General features: G+C 38.8%; 1 protein-coding gene across 3 annotated transcripts in view; it reads left to right on the top strand.

Annotated features, from left to right (window-relative positions):
• Positions 1–26724, top strand: part of rassf7a (Ras association domain family member 7a) — a 71326-nt gene that overhangs the window by 37034 nt on the left and 7568 nt on the right. For all 3 annotated transcript variants that reach the window (XM_048158428.1, XM_048158430.1, XM_048158429.1), the window contains exons 2-4: positions 21639–21797; positions 22660–23522; positions 24728–24890. In XM_048158428.1, coding sequence (XP_048014385.1) covers positions 21695–21797; positions 22660–23522; positions 24728–24890 — 1129 coding nt within the window. In that variant the 5' untranslated portion in view covers positions 21639–21694. The remainder of the gene's footprint in view (positions 1–21638; positions 21798–22659; positions 23523–24727; positions 24891–26724) is intronic.

The following is a 26724-nucleotide window of genomic DNA, read 5'->3' as shown; positions in this document are numbered from 1 at the left end:
CTGCGTAACACGAGAATGAACCTCATTGGTTCTTGAGGAAGCTCAAACAGGCTGCGTAACACGAGAATGAACCTCATTGGTTCTTGAGGAAGCTCAAACGTGCTGCGTAACACGAGAATGAACCTCATTGGTTCTTGCGGAAGCTCAAACGTGCTGCGTAACACGAGAATGAACCTCATTGGTTCTTGTGGAAGCTCAAACGTGCTGCGTAACACGAGAATGAACCTCATTGGTTCTTGAGGAAGCTCAAACGTGCTGCGTAACACGAGAATGAACCTCATTGGTTCTTGAGGAAGCTCAAACGTGCTGCGTAACACGAGAATGAACCTCATTGGTTCTTGAGGAAGCTCAAACGTGCTGCGTAACACGAGCATGAACCTCATTGGTTCTTGAGGAAGCTCAAACGTGCTGCGTAACACGAGCATGAACCTCATTGGTTCTTGAGGAAGCTCAAACGTGCTGCGTAACACGAGAATGAACCTCATTGGTTCTTGTGGAAGCTCAAACGTGCTGCGTAACACGAGAATGAACCTCATTGGTTCATGAGGAAGCTCAAATGTGCTGCGTAACACGAGAATGAACCTCATTGGTTCTTGAGGAAGCTCAAACAGGCTGCGTAACACGAGAATGAACCTCATTGGTTCTTGTGGAAGCTCAAACGTGCTGCGTAACACGAGAATGAACCTCATTGGTTCTTGTGGAAGCTCAAACGTGCTGCGTAACACGAGAATGAACCTCATTGGTTCTTGAGGAAGCTCAAACGTGCTGCGTAACACGAGCATGAACCTCATTGGTTCTTGAGGAAGCTCAAACAGGCTGCGTAACACGAGAATGAACCTCATTGGTTCTTGAGGAAGCTCAAACATGCTGCGTAACACACAAGAATGAACCTCATTGGTTCCTGAGGAAGCTCAAACATGCTGCGTAACACGAGAATGAACCTCATTGGTTCTTGAGGAAGCTCAAACAGGCTGCGTAACACGAGAATGAACCTCATTGGTTCTTGTGGAAGCTCAAACATGCTGCGTAACACACAAGAATGAACCTCATTGGTTCTTGAGGAAGCTCAAACGTGCTGCGTAACACGAGAATGAACCTCATTGGTTCTTGTGGAAGCTCAAACGTGCTGCGTAACACGAGAATGAACCTCATTGGTTCTTGAGGAAGCTCAAACGTGCTGCGTAACACGAGAATGAACCTCATTGGTTCTTGTGGAAGCTCAAATGTGCTGCGTAACACGAGAATGAACCTCATTGGTTCTTGTGGAAGCTCAAATGTGCTGCGTAACACGAGAATGAACCTCATTGGTTCTCGTACACAACATACTTGAGCTTCCGTTTACCACAACTGATGTGCGAGTCAGTTGATGAATGTTTATATGTGAATAAAAGCCTAAATTCAATCTATTCATCATATAAAGCGATTGAGTCTCTTCAGGAAAATTTTGAATAAATTGCTCAATTCATATTTTTTTCAAAGTGTCAAAGTTTCAATTCTCAGAAATCGCTTAGATTTACTCAAAAAAATCTTCATTTGTGTTCCAAAGATGAACAAAAGTGTCAAGGGTTTTGAACGTCATGAGGATGAGTAATTAATGACAGAATTTTCATTTTTGGGTGAACTAACCCTTTAAAGGAAATGTTTCTTCAAGAAATTTTGTAATCACTTTCAACTCTCTTTTCCAATGAAAAATGAGACATGAACCATAATATGACGGATAATGGATGATAGCGTGGATCCTGGATTTAATTATGTGCCCATGTGTTTAGAGCTACATTAATCATGCTTCTTTAACAAGGCGCTTCTCACTAAGTCCTTTATGAACTTGCTGTTTGCTTTTAATCTAACCTGATTCCCCTGTCAATCCGTGTTTAACCGCATTCGGTCTGCTAATGACCAGACTGCATGCTTTAAAGTCCAGCACGGGCACAAAATCTGGTTAGTTTATCATTAGGAGCCATGTAATATCGTTATCTTATTCACTCAACAAAACCTTCTCAGTCATTTTCGAAGCATGTGCTGTATGACTTCACCGCTCAGAATAGCAACTGCATAGCAACGCATCCAGTCAAATGTTGCAGATGCAGCACCTGTGGAATATGTGATCACGTGAAAGATTTCATGACTAATCAACTTAAGTCTTGTGACGTAAAGTCAAAGGCAGCAGATCATCTTTTGAAATGCCCAGCTCAGCTCTTTGTTAAGGGGGCGGGTGAAGTGACAGTTCAGCACTTGGCTTGTTAAGCTGTTTAGGGTGATGCTGATGTGATCTACCGGCGGACTGCTCCGTTTAGACAGATCTGCATCGGTAACACGTACACAGCTATCCATTAGAGGTGCAGACATACTGCGGTGTGTTTGTGTTCTGTGTCCACCTTTTTCCTAACACGAGCCTACTGCGTTTTAGATTAAGGGAGGCGCTTCTTGTAACGCTTTGTATTTTAACGTCACGCGGTATGGAAAGAATATCTGTGGCTTTTCATTCGCTGAATTCTTTTCCTGCTGATTATTTTCTTTTTTTTTTATTCCCTTGTATTCCACTGCAGCAATATAAAAAAAAAGACAATACTACACATTTGTGGTCTGCTCTTCCAATTTAATTTACGATATATTCCCATGAATAATTAACTGGAATCCACGAAGAATATCTCGTTTTCTCCCCGAACCCTCACATCTCTTTCCAGGTTTGTTTTCACAAGGATGCTTTAAAATGTAACTGTCCCCACTTTTCACTTCTAATCTATATTAGCAGTGTTTACTGGAATGTTTTAAAATCGGGTAAATCTGTAAAAAATGATGGAAATCACTCTGAAATATTATCACTAAATGTTCCAGTTAAAGGATTAGTTCACTTTCAAATAAAATCTTCCTGATAATTCACTCACCCCCTTGTCATCCAAGATGTTCATGTATTTCTTTCGTCAGTTGAAAAGAAAGTAAGGTTTTTGAGGAAAACATTCAAGGATTATTCTCCTTATAGTGGACTTCAATGGAGCCCAAACAGTTGAAGGTCAAAATTACAGTTTCAGCGCAGCTTCAAAGTGCTTTAAACGATACCAGACGAGGAATAAGGGTTTTATCTAGAGAAACGATCGTCATTTTCGAAAAAAATACAACTGTATATGCTTTATAAATACACATTATCGCCTTCCAAGTGGTTCCGCCAAAACCACACTTTCGTATTCTTCAAAAAGCTTACGCTGTATGTCCTACACCTCACCTATTCTACTTATGGAAAAAAAAATGGAACTGCCGCTGCGTTCGTTCCGTAAATTTTATTTGAAAGTGAACTAATCCTTTAACGAACATTTTTGATTAAAGGCATAGTTCAGCCAAAAATGACCCTCAAGCCATCCTAGATGTATATGACTTTCTTATTTCAGTCAAACACAATCAGCGTTATATTAAAAAAATATTCTGGCTCTTCCAAGCTTTATAATGGGAGTGAATATTAACTGAGATTTAGAAGCCAAAAAAAGCACATCCATCCATCATAAAAATAATCCATATGACTCCAGGGGGTTAATAAAGAACTTCTGAAGTGAAGTGATGCATTTTTGTAAGAAAAATATCCATATTTATAACTTTATGATCACTAGTTTTTGTATATATATATATGTATATATTTAGTGCTTTACAGTATTGAGAATTTTAGGGAAAATTTAGTTTGATTTTTATTATCATGCAAATGTGACCTGGGCATGTTCTTCTTTTTTTAGTTTTTCTCTCATATCCCCATGGTAATAGAAAACACATCACGGCCTTTTACTGGAAAGTGAAGTTTCATTGACCCCTGTGGTGACCACTAAGCATCATTGGCTTTCTCTGGATCAATGTTGAGAAACACATGTGAGCTTTCATTAGGGTTTGTGAAAGCTTCTGTATTTCACGATGGACAGTTTCACCTTACATGCAAATCATTCACTTGCTTTGTAAGTATTCAGTGTGAACCTTCTCCCTGTTTCTCTCTATCGTTGTCTGGATCTTTCCAGTTCCAACTCTCTATTCTCTGACGTGTAAGCTTGTCTTTCACACTCCATTGACAATCTCAGGAAGGTGTGAAAATATGTGTTCAAAAGTGTGAAGATTCGCAGATAACACAATAAAAAGCCTTTGATCGCTCTCAAGGTCAGGTTAGTTTCAAGCCAAATCAAACCATCTTAAATGCACTCTGTAAAGACCCAGAAGATAAGTATAATATGTTATACAAAAGTTTTCCCAATATTCCATCATATAAATGGTATTTTCAAATGAACTGTTTTCTTAAAAGGATAGTTCACCCAAAAATGAAATTTATCCCATGATTTACTTACCCTCAAGCCATCTTAGGTGCATATGACTTTCTTCTTCCAGTCAAACACAATCAGAGTTATATTTCAAAATATTCTGGCTCTTCCAAGCTTTATAATTGGAGTGAATAGTTACTGAGATTTTGAAGCCCAAAAAAGCACATCCATCCATCATAAAAGTAATCCATACGGCTCCAGGGGCTTAATAAAGGCCTTCTGAAGTGAAACAATGCATTTGTATAAGAAAAATATCCATATTTCAAACTTTATAAACTAAAATAACTAGCTTCTGGCAGACGGCCGTACACATCGATTTGCGGTGAAGACTGACCTCTGACCTGATGCATGACGTATTGACAAACGTGGAAGCGTAGAGGATAGAGCAAAACAAAACACCGTCTAAAATTGAGAATTTTTATAGAGAAATGTCGGAGGATCTCATTATAAGAGTAGAGAAGCTTGAGTTTGTTGCTTATCCCTATTTGTTTGAACCGTGAGAGGCGTCTAAACTTACGATACTCCTACATCCTGCGACTTACATCACGTCAGAGGTTTCTCTTTTGCCGCAAGACGATGTGCGTATGGCCGTCTGCCAGAAGCCAGTTATTATAGTTTTTAAAGTTTTAAATATGGATATTTTTCTTACACAAACACATCGCTTCACTTTAGAAGGCCTTTATTAACCCCCTGGAGCTGTGATGGATGAATGTGCTTTTTGGGATTCAAAATCTCATCCTGCCATTATAAAGCTTGGATGAGGACATTATTTAATACAACTCTGATTGTGTTCATCTGAAAGAAGATAGTCATATACACCTAGGATGGCTTGAGGGTGAGTAAATCATGGGGTAATTTCATTTTTGGGTGAACTATCCCTTTAAACATTCTAGCTACATTGCTTTGCAATGTTCCAAATGTGTGTTGTTGAATATATCTTCTGGCAGGAATGAAGTCTTCAGAGACCCTTACAAGAGTAGGTGCGGTTATTCTCCTGCTATTCTTGTAGATGTTGAATAGTATGAAAGAATAATGAAACAACCTCAATTCCCATGCAAACAATTTTTGTAACAGTCTGTAGATGTCGACCTTCACTTCACTTTGTGGAATGAGCACTCTTAGAAAGAATTACCATGACTTTTAAACACTTGTATGCACCAACTCAGAGAGGTAGAGCGCTTTCGAGAAAAGTATTTGGGTTTGGCGTTTACTCATATGGAAACTCCTGTCTGATGTAAGCAAGAGATGGAAAAGCAAAACAACCACAAACACTGAGTGCTTACTCAACACAAGGACAACTAACAACATCCTCAAAGCATATAAATATCACCTGTGAAAATCTGCAAGAACTCACATTGTCATTTGAGTTCAGTTAAAAGTCAAAGACATGGTGCACATTTTTTTGTATGGTTCTATGAATTTATTAAGAGATACATAAAAATAAAATTCACACTTACACTGACTTGAATACACCTCTTCTATGATGAACAAGTTTTTTCATGGAATTTCTGAATTAAAATTTATTTTTGATATTTTTGGGAGGCATTCGATTTAAAAAAATGTCAGGGTGGTACAACTGTTCTAATATCATAATTTAGAAAAAAAGCCTCATCAGAAAGATGCTATTTTTCTTTTTTATTATTTAAATTTTTTGAAGGAAAAAGCAGTGAAGCAGTTTTGTTAAAAATATTTGAAAAAACATTTTGTTTGCCAATCAGTCATGTGGTGCAACCAGCGTGCAGAAACGTGAAGGGAAAACAGGGATGTGAGCAATGATATCAGGAAATTTCTTAAAATATTTGATTGAATATTCTGATTGGTCAATAGCTGTGTTTTATTCACGATAAAGCTCGGCTATGATCGCTTCACCCAACAGTTCTGTGTATCACTACACAACACCCTTAGCAACCACTCTTAGCAACGTAAACTGTATGTTCTCAACTGATATTGTTCATTGAAGCTTACTGTATTATGTAGAAGAGTATAGTGAGAAAGAGATTGAGTGAGCGAGTTTATTACCTGCATTCAGATTTAGCATTTTCCTTCAGGTCAGTCTGTGTTCATAATAAAAAATCTGTTTAAATGTCCGATGTATTATCTTGTCCTTTTAACAATTAAGGGGTTTTCCCGTGACTGACAGCGCTAGTCAAAGCATTTGTCAGTTGCGTTTTGTTTCAATTCAGTCTTTTCAATGTAAAAGTCTTCACTACTGACTGACACACTCATAAAGACAGTCTTTGCCACCATCTAATGGTGTAATAATGTAACTTCTGTTGCTGTTCATACTCAGGGACTTTTTTTTTCCCGGCGGAAGGAAGGCTTTTAGTTAAAGTTAACGTCATGAAAGTTGCATTGATACATATTTTTGGCTTTAATATTTGTATTGTGTGGTAACCGTTTTATAAAAGCAATAAAGTACGAGAGGCTGTGTTGTATCGTGAATAAGTCACGGCTGAAGGGCGTTGTTAGGCGCAACACGAAACGGAGACACGATTTAAACTTGGCACATGTATTTTAAATTAGAATTTGAAAAGATTTTTATTTACACTGTGTTTTGAAAATGTTGAAAATCACATACTCTAAGATTTGGTTTAGTTCTTCTCTCCAATTTGAAACATTTTTGAATCTCACAAAGTGTGAATTTGTGAGATAAAGTTATTTTTAGGGTGCCTTAAATTTTTTTAAGGCAGGTGATGCTTCTATTTTCTTCCTCGCCTTAGCATCTGCTGTTATTTTTATTCTGCAAAATCACAGTTCAGGGAAAGGTTTAGTCTGTCTCTCATTTTCTCATGTCTCATCCTGACACCCATTACAGCTTTTCTCACAAAGCTCAGTTGTTTGATAATCTTTGATAATCTGAAAGAGCTTAGATCCCAATCCTCTGAGTTGTAACTTTGTTTCATCCTTGGTTCCCATGTCTTGACTGAAGAATCAATCTCCTGTGGTACTTGGATTCACACGCATACTACTTGAAACACTTGTCTGACCCGGGACACTGGCATAGACATTGTCTTTCTGCCTGATGCATCAAGGAGACTTGAAATCGTGTGAAAAATCCAAGTGTTGATGCTTTTCATGTCCCAAGACTGTCCTGGTAATTATTTAGCAAAGCTCACATAATGAGAGAGTGAGTTCGCTATGCTTCGCCGGGATTCACCCATATAAATATCCTCCCTTGGAAACCACAAGCTGCTCACCACTGTTGCTTAGTGCCGATGCCCCTAAAGTTCCCATCTGCGCCACTGCTTAACTGCAGAAGTAACAGGACAAAATGTTGATTAGCAGTTTAATGTGTTACCAACTACGCCTCAAGAGCTAAGCCAAAAGAGTGCAACAGTCCAGACCGTCCACTTTTTATAAAGTTCCTGACGAATTCTACACAAGCATGGTAGATCTGTCATGGAAGATGTGATTTGATGGAAGTTTTATACATTATTACTAAAATTCTTCGATGGCAAATATGAATGAGATTTTAATTCCCGGATCCAGACTGTTGTGTTCTTTTGGATGCCTGATTTGATGTCACCTCATCCACTCTCTTGGTGGGAGGCATCTCTTTATCATGGATTTTCTGCTTCATTATACTTGGTAGTAGAATATCTGGAATAAAGCAGGCAGGGGGATTTCAAGAATGCACACACTTCGCAATGCTCCCACACCAGGAATGTGTTGTTTCGCAACACACGCATTCCACTAACGTTTTTGTCTGTGAATCAACAGTGAGGTTTCCCGCCACAGGGACTGGATCTGTCACCTGAAATTGCACATTCCAGACCTTTTGCAAACATTCCCTGAAGCTTGAAAAAGCCGAGTACAGATCCTTGACCTTCGCCAAAGATGGAATGTGGAAAGGTGATGAACAATCATGTGCTATCTTGGTAGGGGTTGAATTTAACAGATTCTCTACAGAGTAAAGAGAGCATTGGTCAGCATTCAACTTAACATAATGTTGTTTCCAGTTGTAAAACTAAAATGTCTGAATGTTCAAAACAACTTCTCGTTTGGAATTTGCTAGAAACCTCACTGAGAAATCATGTCTCTAAATTTATCCTCTTTAAAGCAGCACATGGTTAGTGAAGATGGTTTGAGGAATTAAAGCATTGAAAGCATACGATCCCACCCTCACTGCAAATCGCCGCTCTAGGCAAAGCGTCACAAGAGACTGCTTTAAACTACTTCATGTCTCAAAGCACATAACATACAATAATAATGAACGTAAATAACTTAGAGAGCTTGTACCTGACTGCTGCAAATTCATTTCGGTGTTGATACTGTTGACATGGAAACACATAATTCCGAGTCTGAGGACGTGAACAGCTCCGGTTAGAATGTCACCGGTTGCCATCTCTTAATTACGGTAGTTATGGCGTGAATAAAACAGGCTTTTAGTTGCTCAACTGTCTTAGGTCTTCTTTGTCGCATCTTCCTCTTTATGATGCGCCAAATGTTTTCTATGGATGAAAGATCTGGACTGCAGGCTGGCCATTTCAGTACCCGGATCCTTCTTCTACACAGCCATGATGTTGTAATTGATGCAGTATGTTGCATTGTCATGTTGGAAAATGCAAGGTCTTCCCTGAAAGAGACAACATCTGGATGGGAGCATATGTTGTTCTAGAACTTGGATATACTTTTCAGCATTGATGGTGCCTTTCCAGATGTGTAAGCTGCCCATGCCACATGCACTCATGCAACCCCATACCATCAGAGATGCAGGCTTCTGAACTGAGCGCTGATAACAACTTGGGTTGTCCATGTCCTCTTTAGTCCGGATGACATGGCATCCCAGTTTTCCAAAAAGAACTTCAAATTTGATTCGTCTGACCACAGAACAGTTTTCCACTTTGCCACAGTTCATTTTAAATGAGCCTTGGCCCAGAGAAAACGCCTGCGCTTCTGGATCACCACCACCTTGAAGTATTTAAAAAATGTAGATAAACTTGCTAGTTATCCTCACTAACCGACTAATTGGTTAATGATGAAAAAAAATGTTTATTGCAAAATATTGAAATTGCACATCTAAATTTATCCACTTTAATGCACCACCTTCATTTACAAATGAAAAAAAATTGATAAACTTCCTAATCAACCTCACTAACTGACTAGTTGGTTAAGTATGAAATACTTTATATATGAAATTATTGCAAACTATTGAAATTGCATTTTTAAATTCAAATTGATTTACTTTAAAACACCAATTGGGGAAAGAAAATCTAGATAAACTTGCTAGTTAACCTCACTGACTAGATAGCTAAATATAAAAAATGAAATATATTTAATATTGAAAATATTGAAATTTTATCTATCATTTAAAATTTGAAGCACCATCAAAATTATTTAAGAAAAATAAAACTATACAAAAAAAAAAAAAAAACAAGAACTCGCCAGTAAACCTCACTAAATGAATAGATGGTTGAGTATAAAATATGAAGTATATTTAAAAATATTGAAATTTCATCCATCACTTCACCACTAAAAATTGTTAAATTTTAAAACGCTCCAGTGTGTATCTGTTTTTAAAGCGTCGATCATTTTAGCCAATCACAGACATATCTGTTGAGCTCGTGAACACAATCAGAGGTGTTTAAGAATCCGCTCAACATTTTTAAAATTTCAGTACCGACTTGGTACCAAAGTTGGTACTTTTGACAACAAAAATCTCTAGTAAACTTTAAAGATTATAAAGACAAACTTTTTTTTTTTAAATTAAAAATAACATTACTTTACTGAATCATGCACAGTGAATCCATGAATGTATATATTAAAGTAAAATGGGTCAACTGTGATTTCATGTTGACTTTAATAACTAGTTTCACTTCAGAAGGAATTTGATGGTGGATGTACAGTTTGTGCACCTGTTTAAAAATGTCCAGATCTTTACTGTCTGACCACAAGGGAGTTTGGTCTTGTTTTAATATAGTAGGTGCACCTGTTCTGTCTTGCATTGAAAATAGGCCAATGCCTCAGGACTTCCTCTGTTGGCGATCTGTCTTTTACACCTCAGGCTTTGATATTCATCATTTTGATAAATCTGGAACAGAAAGCAACATTATATAAAGTGTGGAACACCGTTTTAAATTATTTAGCACAGCAGGCATGTAAAAGAGTATTAAATAACTTATGAACCTGAAGTCTCATGCTGCATGCAAGCAAATTTCACGAATAGAGATGGTAAAGTGGACACATACACTGGCTTGAATTGGTACGGCTGTTCAGTGATGTCAGTAAACAAATACTTCTGATTTCATTTCCTCTGTGGAAAAACACATTTAATTGGTTATGACAAACTGCGAAGCTCTACACAAGAGAACATAATGTTTCAAAGCTGGTTTCTTACAGGGCTTGTCATACACGGCTCACACTATTTTCTCTGCAGATTCCCTTATGGTCTGCTTACACCTGGTTAGTTTCTCTCATGAAGTGAAAACCACCCACCTGTCTTTAGGACTGGAATTACAACCCATGCATTATGCTAATGTCTAACAGATTCTTTTCTTGTGGTTGCACACAGAATTAATTTGGTGTCAGACACAAGATTGACATTTATTTGTGATCTTTTTGCGATGTTGAGTCAAAAGTCCAAATGCAACTTCCCATTGGCGGCCTGACAAAAATGTGTGCCCACACAGTCTCTCTTTTTCAGTGTGTGTGCATCCCACTTGCTGAAGCCAAGATAGGGATTTCTGGGCAGTGAGCAGAGACAGCCTCGTTTGTTTTCCCAGGCTGCCTTTGTTTAGGTTAGAGGTGAAGCCTGGTCACTTTTGGTGCCCTCAACATTCCTCTGTCTTAGAGGCAAAGGGTTGCTGCTCCTATCTTGTGGTCGGAGACACCTAAAAATCTTTATTATACAGTAAATCTCAAATGACTGCAAAAGTCATGGCCTCTTATAATATTGTTGTGGACAAAGGAGGGAATTTGAGACTATTCTGCAAATTTCGTAACTAATTTGCAAAAATTAAACTACATTTCTTTTGAGGGAGATCCATTTTGCACATTTTTGTTAAAATACTGTGTTATGTACAACTAAGGGTGGGCGATATGGCAAAAAGGTTGATTATGTTGATTTTACTATTTTGCAAGTGACTGAGCAGTAAAGCCAAATGTATGTATAAAAAAATATAAAAGAAAAAAGAATGACAGACCATTTAGGCCAATGTAGGGGTGGGCGGAGATGAAAATATTCATTGTTTTATCTTTGTTATTAAAAATAAGAACACAGATGCACATTACAAATACAATATAATATACAAATTAATTAAACGGTGGTTTATTTTTTCACAATAGGTGTATTTAACAGTAGTACTCACGTAAGAAATTGAATATATACAAATGTAAAAATAAAACTTTAGACTTCACTGTATAAATTATATATTCACTGATTTTTATTAAAGCTTCTGAAGTTATTCAGTGAAGAGCAGTAAGTGATTTTCTCTTTGTCTTTTGTTGTTTGATTAACATTTAAAGGGATAGTTCACCCAAAAATGAAAATTTTATGTTTATCTGTTTACCCCCAGGGCATCCAAGATGTAGGTGACTTTGTTTCTTCAGTAGAACACAAATGATGATTTTTTTTTTTTAACTACAACCGTTGCGTCTGTCAGTCGTATAATGCATGTCAATGGGAACTCCATCTATAAGAGTCAAAAAAACATGCACAGACAAATCCAAATTAAACCCTGCGGCTCGTGACGACACATTGATGTCCTAAGACACGAAACGATCTGTTTGTGCGAGAAACCGAACAGTATTTCTATCGTTATTTTTTTACCTCTAATACACCCTTATATCCACATAGATTTTGTTCCCATTGACATGCATTATACGACTGACAGACCGCAACGGTTGGATTAAAAATCATCATTTGTGTTCTACTGAAGAAATAAAGACACCTACATCCTGGATGTTCTGGGGGTAAGCAGATAAACATCAAATTTTCATTTTTGGGTGAACTATCCCTTTAATGGCACAGACAGTTGCAGTTTTTTTTTAGGCTGCTGTCACTTTAAGACCTCATGCACGGATCTAATATACAGATATATTGTACTGTGTTTAGGTAAACCTTGTGTGTATTTGACAGTTTAAGTGCATTAAGACGCGAAAGATAACTTAGTTTAGTACTCACACGCTGTTTGACAGGCTTTTAGTGTGCGCGCTTTGGGTGTATGCGTTCAGAAAAATGTCAGAACAGCTTGTGAATAAAATGTTTAACGGCCAAAAATGCATGCAAATAATAAACTTTCGTGATTGTGGATAACTGCAGTGTCCCTGCCTATGCATTAGCATTTGTATGCCGGATTGTAGCGATTGGGAGGCCGGGAGTGTATTGAGTAAATAAAAAAAGTTCAGTTTTTACATCATGTTTACTTTAAACACATCTGTCTGGATCAGGAAATCAGACAAATTGCACAGTTATGGACTACATTCAGTTTCTGATTGTGTTTGTTGCTGGCAACAAGGCCATTATGAAGGAATGTCTATTCAGGTTATGGACGGAGACACTCAATGCATGCTGATCCGGCTGTAATTCATATGTGAAAGCAATGACATATTTATAGGTTCATGTTTGTTCAAAGAAGACTAATCAGTTATTCAAAGAGGAAATAAGTACAAAAATGTTAACCACCAACTGACTCATCTGTAATGTTTGTTGGTGGGGGGCATGTTCAGAACTTGCCTGGAGTTGTTTGATGGTTATTTTGACGCAGAAGTGTGATTGAGCTTTCTATGAATGGATGAGACAGTATGGTTGATACAGAATTACGAAGACATCCATGGATTTTTTTTTGCGCTAATTAAGCTGGCCGCGCTGTTCTTGTTGAAATTTTCCCTTCCATTGCTGACATATTTCCCATTAGAACAGGAAGTTCAGGAATAACCATTAGTATTTAGTTTACATCACAGCTATGGACAATGATTAGCTTATTAGCAATAGACTTCTTGCTAGTCAGTCACAGATGACTTTGCGGGAGGAACATTGTCATTGTAGAGGGCATTTTATGGGTCAAATATTGGGACATGTCATCATCAAGGTGATGTCATCAATATTTTTTGACTGTTTCAAGAGTAGAAAGACTGTAGATTTTAAATGTGTATTTATGTTAAACATTTGCATTGTCAACTTTTAGGTGTACACTAGCATGTTGAGGATCTATTGTTGCATGTTGATGACATATTATAGGCTATATACCAAAAAGTACCAACTTCGGTAAGCTTTGAGCACTGTTGAGCAGATTCGTAAACACCTCTGATTAGCCATTGTGTTCACAAGCTCAAGAGATACGTCTGTGATTGGCTACAATAATCAATGCTTCAAAAACCTTGTAAATCAATGACGCTCTTCATCGAGCGCTTACACAGATACACATGGGAGCATTTGAAAGCAGGTGTCTATCACGGATCAACTTGCGTTGATCATTGTAGCCAATCACATCGCTCGTATCTGATGAGCACGTCAACAGTGTCCAATCAGAGGTGTTTACAAATCCACTCAACAGCACTCAAAGCGTCACATTTTTAAAATTTCAGTACCAATTGGTACCGAAGTCAGTACTTTTGACAACTCTACTATACAGTATTTCATGCACTTACATCGGAAGTAACTGTAATTAAATTTGAAAAATTAAGAGTAATCCCTTACTTTACTTTTTCAAGGGAAAATTAATTAAATTGCAGTAAACAATTAGTTAGTAATGAACAAGAGTATACAGTTTCGGACGCAGTGCATAGATCGTCTGTTGTTCTTCTGTGCTTTTTTCTGTTGTGGCGGTTAGCAAACAGCATTGCATTACCGCATGCGCCCCCTTCTGGATTGGAGTGTGAATCGCCTGTGACTGACTGTATTCGTCATCTGACTGTATGCACAGATCCGCGACATCCGTATTGTGATGGTTTGGGACGAATATATGTACCGTTACACCCCTAATATATTGAAAATTACAAAAGTGAATAAAAAGTGAACTAATCATGGTCAGAAACCTCACAGGGTCCTGTCGGGCCTGGATCTGCTATCAGACCTTTAGTGACTATGCTTTGGATGGGTCTGGCCCTTTATTTGTTTAATTTCATATATAAAAGAGCATTAGTCAGAGATGTTGCTGATGCCTCGCTGCTGTGGATTGGAGATGCCATCCTAATAAATCACTGATTGATCCATAATGAGTAGAGACAGTAATAATTCACCACACACACCCACCAGTCACTCCATGACACAGTCCATCTGCTTTCTCAGCACCACATTCATTCAGTGATCAACTGCTGAGGAAACATTAAATCAAAGCCACACAACAGCTGACGGAGAGAGCCGTCCCACCCTGCCCTTGTATTTTACTTTTTTGTTTGTTAAAGCTGCAGAAAAGGCTAAAACACAGATGTTTTCTCACTCAGAAAGAGCAGTTGTTATGCATATGTGGGGGCTGAAGAAGACATGCACCATGGGATATATGCACATCAACAGCTGAAACTTTGATATAAATGGCCTTTTGTGTCTGTTCATATTGTATTAATAAAGGTGTGAAACTAACACCCACCATGAGCCAAACACCTGTAATTTTGCTCTTCTTCTAGCAAGTGAATGTTTCAGCCTGACGTTTGACATGAAGATATTCCATTGCTTAGGCACAAAGATGTGTGCTTAAAGAAATGCATTTGATTATATAGACAAGAACAGACAAAACAAAAGCTGTCAATATCACATCTGATTGGATGTTTGTTCAGTGGTGCAAGAGCATTTCGAAGAATACGTACATATGAAGAATTTTTTCCACCGTTATGTTTAGACATTGTATTGTGGCTAATATTTGTCTGATTACTAAGGTGTTCTGTATAATTGCTTAGGGTGTTGCTAGGTAATTGCTAGGATGTTTTGTGTGGTTGTTAACAAGTGTGGATGCTGATATGTTCTGCAAGTTGAAAGAGTGTAGCTTGGTGGTTGCCAGGAAGTTTTGGGGTTTTGTTAACACATTGCTATGTGGTTGATAGGGTATCCTGGGTAGTTGCAAGGGTGTTTTAGGGTGTTGTTAACATTTTATGCTGTTGATGGGGTGTTCTAGTTGCTAGGTGGTTGCTATGGTGTTTTGGGGTGTTGTTAACATGTCATGTTGATGATATGGTGTTTTAGGTAGTTGCTAGGTTGCTAGGGTGATTGGGGGTGTTGTTGACTGCTTCATGTTGCTATGTGTTTGATATGGTGTTTTGGGTAGTTGCTAGGTGGTTGCTAGGGTGTTTTAGGTTAACATGTTGGTATACGGTTGATATGGTGTTCTGGGTAGTTGTTAGGTGGATGCTAGGGTGTTTTGGGTGGTTGTTAACATGTTATGCGGTTGATAGGGTGTCCTAGGTAATATCTTCTGCAAGTTGCTATGGTGTAGCTTGGTAGTTACTAGGAAGTTTTGGGGTTTGTTAACACATTGAAGTGTGATTGGGGGTTCTGGGTAGTTGCTAGGTGGTTGCTAGGGTGTTGTTGACATGTTGCTATGTGGTTGATATGGTGTTTTGGTAGTTGCTAGGGTGAGATGTTATTACGTTACCATGAGAAAGCTAGAGAGTTTTGGGTAGTTGCTTAGGGTGTTGCTAGCTGGTTGTTAGGGTGAGTGGTTGTCAATATATTGCTATGCTGATGCTAAAGTGTTCTGGGTAGTTACTTAGGTGGTTGCTAGGGTGTTTTAGGGTGTTGTTAACATGTTATGCGGTTGATATGGTGTTCTGGGTAGTTGCTAGGTGGTTGCTAGGGTGTTTTAAGTTAACATGTTGCTAGGCTGTTGATAAGGTGTTATGGGTAGTTGCTAGGTGGATGCTAAGGTGTTTTGGGTTGTTGTTAACACGTTACTATGCAATTGATAGGGTGTTCTGGGTAGTTGCTAGGTGGATGCTAGGGTGTTTGGGGTTGTTGTTAACACGTTGCTATGCAATTGATAGGGTCTTCTGGGTAGTACCTATGTGGTTGCTAGTAGGGCTGGGCGATATATCGCATGCGATTCTCACGCGCATTTCGTCAGTAAAGCCGGTTCCCTGATTACCGCTAAATCGCCATCACCTGCTTTCAAATGGAGCGCCATTTAATAGCCAGAGCCGTAGTTCACTGATAAGCCACGTTCATATCGCAGATGAATCGCCTTCGATAATGAACGCGATATTTGCGTGGCTTATCAGTGAACTACGGCTCTGTCTGTTAAATGGCGCACCATTTGAAAGCAGGTGATGGCGATTTAGCGGTAATCAGGGAACCTGCTTTACTGACGAAATGCGCGTGAGAATCGCATGCGATATATCGCCCAGCCCTAGTTGCTAGGGTGTTTTAGGTTAACAGGTTTGTTAACACATTGATGTGTGATTGATAGGGTGTTCTGGGTAGTTGCTTGCAAGGTGGTTGCTAGGGTGTTTGAGGTGTTGTTGACGTTGCTATGTGGTTGATATGGTGTTTTGGGTAGTTGCTAGGTGGTTGTTTGGGTGAGTGGTTGTCAATATGTTGCTATGCTGATGCTAAAGTGATCTGGGTAGTTACTTAGGTGGTTGCTTGGGTGTTTTGGGGTGTTGTTAACACTGCTATGCAATTGATAGGGTGTTCTGGGTAGTTGCTAGGTGGTTGCTAGGGTATTTTAGGTTAACATGTTGGTATGTGGTTGATATGGTCTTCTGGGTAGTTGCTAGGTGTTTGCTAGGGTGTTTTAGGTTAACATTATGCGGTTGATAAGGTGTTCTGAGTAGTTGCTAGGTGGATGCAAGGGTGTTTTGGGTTGTTGTTAACACATTGCTATGCAATTGATAGGGTGTTCTGGGTAGTGTTTGCTAGGGTGTTTGGGGTGTTGTTGACATGTTGCTATGTGGTTTATATGGTGTTTTGGGTAGTTGCTAGGGTGGGATGTTAATACATTGCGATGTGAATGCTAGAGAGTTCTGGGTAGTTGCTTAGGGTGTTGTTAGCTGGTTGTTAGGATGAGTGGTCGTCAATATGTTGCTATGCTGATGCTAAACTGTTCTGGGTAGTTGCTTAGGGTGTTGCTAGGGTGTTTTGGCTGCTGTTGACATGTTGATATGGTGGTCTGGGTAGATGCTAGAGTGTGGCTTTGGTATTGGTGGTTAATACGTTGCTAGGTTGTTCTGGGTAATTTCCAGGGTGTAGCTATGTGGTTGCTAGTTTGTTCTGGATAGTTGCCAGGGTGTAGTTATGTGATTCTTTCAAGATATGGCTCTGGTACCTGGTTTAATGTCTTTTTGAGTTTTTCATTGCCAGGCAGCATAAGTCTGAATGGTTTGGAAAAGATCAGCACATTTGCACTGTTTAAGATATCATTCATGTCTGTAGCACGACATCTTTAATACTTAAATAGAATAAGCAATAGACATAGTCTTTGTGTGTAACGTCAGTGTTGCCTCTTGAATTATTTGCACTTTTGCACTTTCATGTTTTGTGTATTAAATGGCTGAATTGCTAAAAGAAAGCACAGATCACTTCCCTTGTGGGGCAAGATGATGTTTACGTGCTTCCTTCTGCAGATGTGAGCAGTTGTAGTTGTTGCAGTTGTGTGAGACTTCTCTATCTCCCCCTAGAGCTTCACTCCTCTAACTATCTCATACATTTACATTGATTTATTAACGGCAGCTTCGCACAGTAGTTTTTCGATAAGAACAACTGGCTAATAAAATCTGTGTTAAGAGAAAGCTCCATGCCTGCACAATAACAGTGCGCTTGCTCCTCAGGACATATTCCCAACAGCCCACAAAACATAAAGAGGTTGATGAGAGAGAGGAATGGGATCGTTCCAGTAATCATAGCTTTTGGAGGACGTGCTCAGAAGGGAGGAGACGGGGACGTTTTAGATGTGTCTGGGGTGGGTCTGCATTTCTGAAGCAGTGGGTCTGGACATGTGCGAGTGATTGCATTTTAAGATGGAAGTTGATGATCCACCCAAATCTCAAATGCAAGCCTGCTGTGAGTCAGGTCACCATGCTAAAATATATATTTTTCTGTTCTAACACGAATCCTGTGAACATAAGTCCAAACTGTCCGACTGGTGCGTCTGGCACCTGTTGATTCTTCTGCGATTCATCTTTCACGTTCCAGTGCTTTATTGGCATGGTAACTGCAGCAGGCTGAGTTGAGAGGTGTACCCTGAGGCCACGGGCTTCATTTAGTATGAGCCTGTTAGAGGTACAGGAGACAAAAGAAGATTTGTTTTACTCTCTGCTGCACGTGGGCCAACAGGGTAGCATTCCTCTGCTTCAGTGTGGATGGGAAAGGGCTGGAAGAATGCTTCAGTGTTCGCCAGCACCATTTCAGAATTTTTGAAGAACAGAAAAACAATAGATTAAGAGGCTTACAAGAGCAGGTGGAAAGAAAACCGATTTCAAACTGGAAGTTTTCAAGTTTAGGACTTGAGTTTAGAGGTGCCTTTTTTTTTTAACCTGCACTACTAGGTTTTGTAATCTGTGTTATTGGAAAACTCAGTCATTACAATGTTTGTGGCCTAAATATCAAATTAATCATACAAGTTGGTGTGTTCAGGCTGGTTTCTAATTATTTATTAAGATGGCTCAATTGCCAGGTGACTGCTTTCAGAAACACCTTGTCACACTTTATTGTGTTTCTGAATGTTAAAAATAGTTTAGTGAATGTCATTTAAAACATGTCCATTTCAGCACAAAATCAAACTTAGAAAAGTATTAGAAAAATTTGGGACGTTTTTTAAGGTTTTAATGAAGAAAATTAAAGGATTAGTTCACCCAAAAATGAAAATTATCCTATAATTTACTCACCCTCAAGCCATCCTAGGTGAATATATGACTTTCTTCTTTCAGTCAAACACAATCAGAGTTCTAATAAAATATATTCTGGCTCTTCCAAGCTTTATAATGGGAGTGAATAGTAACCAATATTTTGAAGTCCAAAAAAGCACATCCATCCATTATAAAAGTAACCCATACGACTCCAGTGGGTTAATAAAGGCCTTCTGAAGCAAAGCGATGCATTTTTGTAATAAACTATCCATATTTTTAATTTTATAGACTAGAATCACACCTAGAATGGCTTGAGGGTCAGTAAATTATACTTTTCATCCCACAGTTCTGACTTTTTTCTCAGAATTGCATGATAAAGTTATAAAGTCAGATTTGTGTGATATAAAGTCGCAATTGCGAGTTATAAAGTCCGAATTGTGTTTTTATCACCCTTCTGACTTCATAACACACATTTGTGAGTTCTCAGAATTCTAAGAAAAAAGTTTGTATTCTACAGCAATAACAAGATTCCACACAATAAACACACATACAATGGGGGCAAATATGACCCTGACATGTTTACTGTATGTGAGTTATGAAAAAAAATGCTGCTCCTCTCACCTTAAAGGTGCCCTAGAACTTTTTTTTAAAAGATGTAATATAAGTCTAAGGTGTCCCCTGAATGTGTCTGTGAAGTTTCAGCTCAAAATACCCCATAGATTTTTTTTAAATTAATTTTTTTAACTGCCTATTTTGGGGCATAATTAGAAACGAGCCGATTTCAGGTTGCGGCCCCTTTAATTGCTCGCGCTCTCCCCCCCCTCCCGAGCTCTCGACTCTATCACAGCATAAACAAAGTTCACACAGCTAATATAACCCTCAAAATGGATCTTTACAAAGTGTTCGTCATGCATACTGAATGCATGCGTCGGATTATGTGAGTATTGTATTTATTTGGGTGTTTACATTTGATTCTGAATGAATTTGAGGCTGTGCTCTGTGGCTAACGGCTAATGCTACACTGTTGGAGAGATTTATAAAGAATGAAGTTGTGTTTATGAATTATACAGACTGCAAGTGTTTAAAAATGAAAATAACGACGGCTCTTGTCTCCGTGAATACAGTAATAAATGATGGTAACTTTAATCACATTTAACAGTACATTAGCAACATGTTAACGAAACATTTAGAAAGACAATTCACAAATATCACTAAAAATATCATGTTATCATGGATCATGTCAGTTATTATTACTCCATCTGCCATTTTTCGCTGTTTTCCTTGCTTGCTTACCTAGTCTGATTATTCAGCAGTGCACATCCAGACGTCCTGCCCTTGTGTAATGCATCAATCATGGGCTGGCATATGCAAATATTGGGGCGTACACCCCGACTGTTACGTAACAGTCGGTGTTATGTTGAGATTCGCCTGTTTTCTGGAGGTCTTTTAAACAAATGAGATTTATATAAGGAGGAAACAATGGAGTTTGAAACTCACTTTATGTCTTTTCCATGTACTGAACTCTTGTTATTTAACTATGCCAATATAAATTCAATTTTTAATTCTAGGGCACCTTTAATTCTCTTCATTCTCTATTGAACTTGACTTTATGGCCTAGAGATCCATCATCAGGTACTTAGCAGCTGCTAAATGGTCTGCTTTGTATCTTAGCACTGCTATTAAATGTTTTCATAAGTTAATGCAGTAGACTTTACCATAGAATTTCCTCACAAAGGGAAAGTCAAAGTGCACAGAGCCACCATTCATTATGTCTCACTCTTATTAATCTCACAAACAGGTATTCATTCAATAACTGCACGGCTGAAAAATTCAGATGCACACCTTACCTTAGCAGCTCCATCTGTTCCTGCTGTGGGGCTTCAAAGTGGACTCAGACACACATGCAAGTACATGCAGTCTCTGAACAACTAAGTTCTGCCTGTCTGTTCCCTTAAGCATTCATCTGCCAAAATGCCTTTGAAGAGAGCCAGCAGTGCATTTAATTGGAGCAGAGCTATGAGTCCATCAACCTTCTGCTAATAATAACTCTTGAAATTTGCTTACCCACTGGACCTGATGTTCAGTCATGATTTCAAGTTTCATGTCTGGAAATACCTGAGTTTGATCAATCGGGTAGAAACAACTAAAGTAGAAAATAGCTTGATTTGTCTTTATGGATGTTTTTTGGACCTTATTTTTTACAAGTTTGGACTATAGACGGGCACTTTAGTCATTTTGTCTTCTCAAATTCTAAACTCCCCAGACAAGGGCGTAGTTTCAGTTGGGGGCGTTGAAGTGTGAACCATTTTAGCAAGGTCCCAGGGCATGCTCCCTCATGCGATTTTATTTATTTATTTATTTATTTATTTGTTTGTTTAGGACTATACCGAAGGACTCCAGTACTTTATGTTGGGGCAATGGATTCTTGTGTTTTGTTAATTGTTCTATGCATATGTATGTCACATGGATGTCTTCAGCCATTGTATTGCATCAAAAAACTATCAAAACCTCTGTGTTGAATAAGACCTGCGAGGTATCACCAAACATGATAAAGGATTTTTGAAGTTTGTAATGTAATATATTTCAGACCATGAAAACATGTTGCAATAACTTGGCACTGTTGCTGTTTTGTCATTTCAGAATCCAGACTTTGTCATGCATTGCTGATGTAAGCTGATCTGTGTTCAGTGTCTCTGATGGAGCTGAAAGTTTGGGTGGATGGAGTTGTACGAGTGGTTTGCGGACTGTCGGAAGAGACATCATGCCAGGATGTAGTCATTGCACTCGCTCAAGCCATTGGTAAGTACCTCTGAGAATGAACTTTAGGTGGTGAGTTTAGACATTCAAAGATCTGGGCTGGTAACCAGTAGACTGTAGGTTAGAAGCCAACAAAATGGTGGTCAGTGAGGCCTTGCCATAGTGCCCTTGAGCAAGACACTTTAAGTAACCCTAGGACAGTTCCCCTTGGCCCTGTTTATACCTGGTATTAAGATGCTTCTTGGTCAATCTGATCAGAAGCAGACGAAGGGAGACATTCCTGTGTACATTGCTGGTCTCTTTTGTCCATTTTCAACCACATCTGTCCTGATTTATTCGAGGGGAGGGTCTATGGGTGGGTAAATGTATGGGTTTTTTCAATCTAATGGGCAAAATAAGCTCATGCAATTTAAATATGAATGTGCCCGGAGACAACAGAAAACATACAGAGAGCATCAGCTTTCATTTCTGCTCCGACGGCTGCAAGACCATGCAGAACGCTGTGAGTGTATGTTAGAAATCAGGAATGGTGAGAGAACATTGTGCTTGGTACATTTTTTTGTCTTCAAACCAAACTTGGGTCTTCAGCCGACAAAGTTTAAATCCTGTCTAGATAGCACACTATTGAGAGTTGGTGGTCTTTCGTGGCTGTTCGAACTCATTCGACCACATGAGTGTCTACACTATGAAAGCAATCCTCTGGAAGTGGTCAAAAGCGGACAAGCTCAAAACGTTTTAGACCCCATTTACACCTGTATTTTTCGTCGTCCACTTAATACCGCATCTTAATACCAGGTGTAAACAGGACCCTAGATCAAGGGGGATTGTCCACATAATAAGTGTACAAAAGAGTAAGTAGGTATGATGCCATTTTGGACTCTAACTACCCCTGTGCTCTCTACAGGCCAGACGGGGCGATACGTTCTCATTCAGAAATTGAGGGACACTGAGAGACAACTTCTGGCCAATGAGCGGCCATTGGAGTCCCTGGCCAAACTGGGCCAACATAGCAGTGAGGTGCAGTTCTTCCTGCGGCGGACTGGTCCCAGCAGCAGTGAGGAACAAAGTCTGCACAACCGCACCCTCCCTCACTCCAAGCCTTCCACATCAGAACACAAACGGGGATTACCGAAGAAATCCTTAACCTTCAACTTGGGCCCTTCCTGTTCTCCTCGTACAAAAACTAAGGACTCTCGTAAAACACCCTCTCCTGAACAGAGGGCATCCCCAGTTCCACACACAGCGTACCTTCCAGGGCCATCTAAAGAGGAGGTGTTCCGGCACGTTCTCCAGCAGCAAGAGCAGCTACGTGCCCTCGAGTCCCAGCTGGTGGCTGTGGACAGGGAATGCGAAACTTGGGACCAGACGTCTACAGAGGAGACATCCCTGCAGGCAGAGATGGAGGTTTTGGAAAATACCTTGTGGAAGAACCAGCAAGAGTTGGTGGACGAAGAGTTCTGGGAGGAGGAATTAAGGATCGAGACAGAGAGGGAGCGTGGGATGAAGCGCCGGTTAGGAGAACTGCATGCTAAACTGGATGATTGCGGGCAGAAGTTGCATGAATTCAACACTCGTGCCATGCAGCTTGAAAAGGACATTCAGCGAGAAATGCTACAGGTGGACGACTTGCCCAATCAGTCCGATTCGAAAGACTCTTTGGGGGTAGTCAAGGCAGATCTTCAAAGTCGACAAAAGCAGGGGGAGGAGTTGGAAGCAGAGCTTATAGAGCTTGAGAAGGCATTGGGGAGGGCGGAGACTCTGCTGAAGGTAAGCAGAGAGGGCGTGGCTCAAGAGAGAGGCTTATAGCTGTTGGCTACAAAATGCTGGCAGGTATTGCGGTCCCCTCGGCAAGGGCGGACGAGCAATGAACTGAAAATCTGAGCAAAGGAACTCACCTTTTGAAATGATTCAGATGTTCACACTCAGAACATGCATTCAATCTTTTAACCTACTTTTCTGTGCACAAAAACAAATGTTTTTATTTGGACACACATACATTTCTTTTATTTCCTGTGTATTTTATGCCTTGAAAGGACAAAATAAAGGTATACACTTATTAAATGAGTTTCCTTTCCTGCTAGGCACTTATGAATTTCACACTGTAGGTAGGTAATTATGCACCAGCCTCAGTTTTATAACAGCATTTCAATATTTCACGATTCCAGTGACTTAAATCAAAGACTTGCAAGTCTGTGAAGATGATCTACACTACTTCATATCACAAGTGCCATTTGAAAATCTTCCTTTATGTCTTCTTCCAAAAAGCAAGAAAATCAACCGTGACTAACCGGATCTCTTACATAATCAAAATCTATTCTCATTAGATAAGTCTTGCATGTGAGGTATGCTCTTCTTCCTCCATGACCACGCAATGAATTATCATAGTTTTCAAATGGCAGCTCAGGTGATTACTTGAGTCGCATACTTTGTGGTTACCTTTGACTTGTCTGTATTTGAATTTGGCTTGTCTTGTTAAACACGTGAAACCTACAGCCGGAAAGGTGTGAAACGTACCCATAGAGGACAAATCCTGAGATTACTGTAAACAAAGCCACAGGGCACAAACTTACTGCCTTGGCTGTTGTTGCTGTTGAAACATGGCGCCTCCTTGTGATTGCTGGTGGAATTACAAGAAAGAAGCAAAATTGTATTCAGACAACATTCACAAGAATTTTTACAGGGATTGATTAAAGGTACTAATTAAATCATTTATTTTAAAAATGTGTAAACAAAATTTTATATTAAAAACGTTAAATAATAATTTAATAAATAAAATAAAAAATCTCCATGTATCCAATAGTAGGTCTTTATCTGAAGCATCTTAACAACATACTATAGTGCTGCAACTCCAACTTTGTGACTTTGTGACTTTTCATGACTTTGTTTGATATTTCATATTCATAATATTTTGAACTGTTTTTTTTTTTTTTTTTAGTCAGCAGGCTGTGATAGTCTGTTCTCTCTGTGTGTAGGCAAAGCAGGAGGAAGTTGAGGAGTTGAATAAGGAGCTCAGACAGTGTAATTTACAACAGTTTATCCAGCAGGCTGGAGCCCTGCCTACCCACACTCAAGCCCGCACAGACCTCAATGAACACCCGAAAGAACTGGACCTGGCTCAACAACAGCAGGACAATGGTATGGCCTACACACACACACACACACACACACACACACACACACACACACACACACACACACACACACACACACACACTAAATCTACTGCAGGTATATGCAAGTAATTCATCAGAGAAAACAAATTAAAGGGATAGTTCACCCAAAAATGAAAATTATCCCATGATTTACTCACCCTCAAGCCATCCTAGGTGTATATGACTATCTTTTTTCAGGCAAACACAATTGGAGATATATTTAAAAATATCCTTGCTCCTCCAAGCTTTATAATCCCAGCTAGCAATTGTATTAAGAACATTATGCTATGTTCTGGGAATGCTTTCAGCGGCAAGTTATATTTTTGTTCCCAGAACATTCTCCTAAAAGGTAGGATAACATTCTCTAAAACATTCTAAAAATGTTTATTGATAACATTGTTAGAACATGAGCCCCTAACATTCTTGTAAAGATTTTAGCGGGAAGCTTCCTATTGGCCACTGGATGTGGACTCGCACAGCTCAGATGTCAAATTTTGGTTGAAAATGAAAACCCAACCCGACGTTTGACGTCAAGCTCCAACATCATTAAATAACTCCAAAAAATTCATTACCAGCTTCACTTATTATAAACCAGACTGACTTTATTTCTGTCATGCATGTATAAAAGTTCTTATTGAGATTTACAAAGGTTTAGATGTTGATAGTTTATTGAAAATAATAATATTCTGGTTTGGTGTCACCATTATGGTGGTCAGTTTTTGCTTTAGTTGGGCAGTTTGACTCTTAACTTCTTAATGTTAGTTTTTCTTTGGCTGCTGTAACTGTTATGTTAAGTACAGCAAAAGAAAATGTGATTGGATGCTATAACATAGATATTTGCTGATGATAAAGATATTATCATCATGTTGCGATTACAGCATCACGGGTTACTCTAGTGGCGCAAGTTGACTTATGCATTATGCGTAAGGTCGTCCACTGGAAGCTAGTTATTTGAATTTATAAAGTTTTAAATATGTATATATTTCTTACAAAAACGCATCGCTTTGCGAAGGACTTTATTAACCATTCACAACATTATAAAGCTTGGAAGAGCAAGGATATTTTTAAATATATCTCTGATTGTGTTTGACTGAAAGAAGATAGTCATATACACCTAGGATGGCTTGAGGGTGAGTAAATCATGGGGTAATTTTCATTTTTGGGTGAACCATCTCTTTAACGCTAGCATACTGTTTACTGCATACTACACATACAGCATACTAACAACTAGTTGCATACTAACATAGAACTATAGTGTGTATTCAAACATAGTATGCACATTTTCTGCATACTTGGAATACCCAAATGATTTACTGATTTATAATGTTCAGTATACAAATTACACACTGCAGAATACTGTATCCTTCAATGCAGTGTGCTAATGATGTGGTAACTGGAATCACATGATCTGCGGTTTTCAGTGGCTAATTTGGAATAGCATACTACCATACTACACTTCCTATTTCTAGTAGTGTGCTACAGTATAGCCTGCACATTTTAAGACTTTTAATACAAAAATAAAAATAAGTTATTTCCAACATGATAACTGAATGTTGCTCACTAAATTAAACATGTAACATGATGAGGTAAAGTGACATTGCATGCTACTGTTTTAAATATTTATCCTAATATAATGCATACTGTTTCACCTACTATATTTTTTTTTAAACAGTAGGCAGTATACAGTATATACAGACAAGTATTTCATTTCATTGTCTCACTTTGTTGTCATTATGTTTGTTTATGCATATTTAATTCAAAATATAGCATTCGGTCATCTTGGATTTAAGTATTTAAATTTTAATGGAACGGAAATA

Source organism: Megalobrama amblycephala, linkage group LG15, assembly GCF_018812025.1.
Source record: "Megalobrama amblycephala isolate DHTTF-2021 linkage group LG15, ASM1881202v1, whole genome shotgun sequence".
NCBI classification, from domain to species: domain Eukaryota; kingdom Metazoa; phylum Chordata; class Actinopteri; order Cypriniformes; family Xenocyprididae; genus Megalobrama; species Megalobrama amblycephala.
The sequence above is the reverse complement of the archived record's forward strand: the minus strand, read 5'-3'. Positions and strand labels throughout refer to the sequence as shown.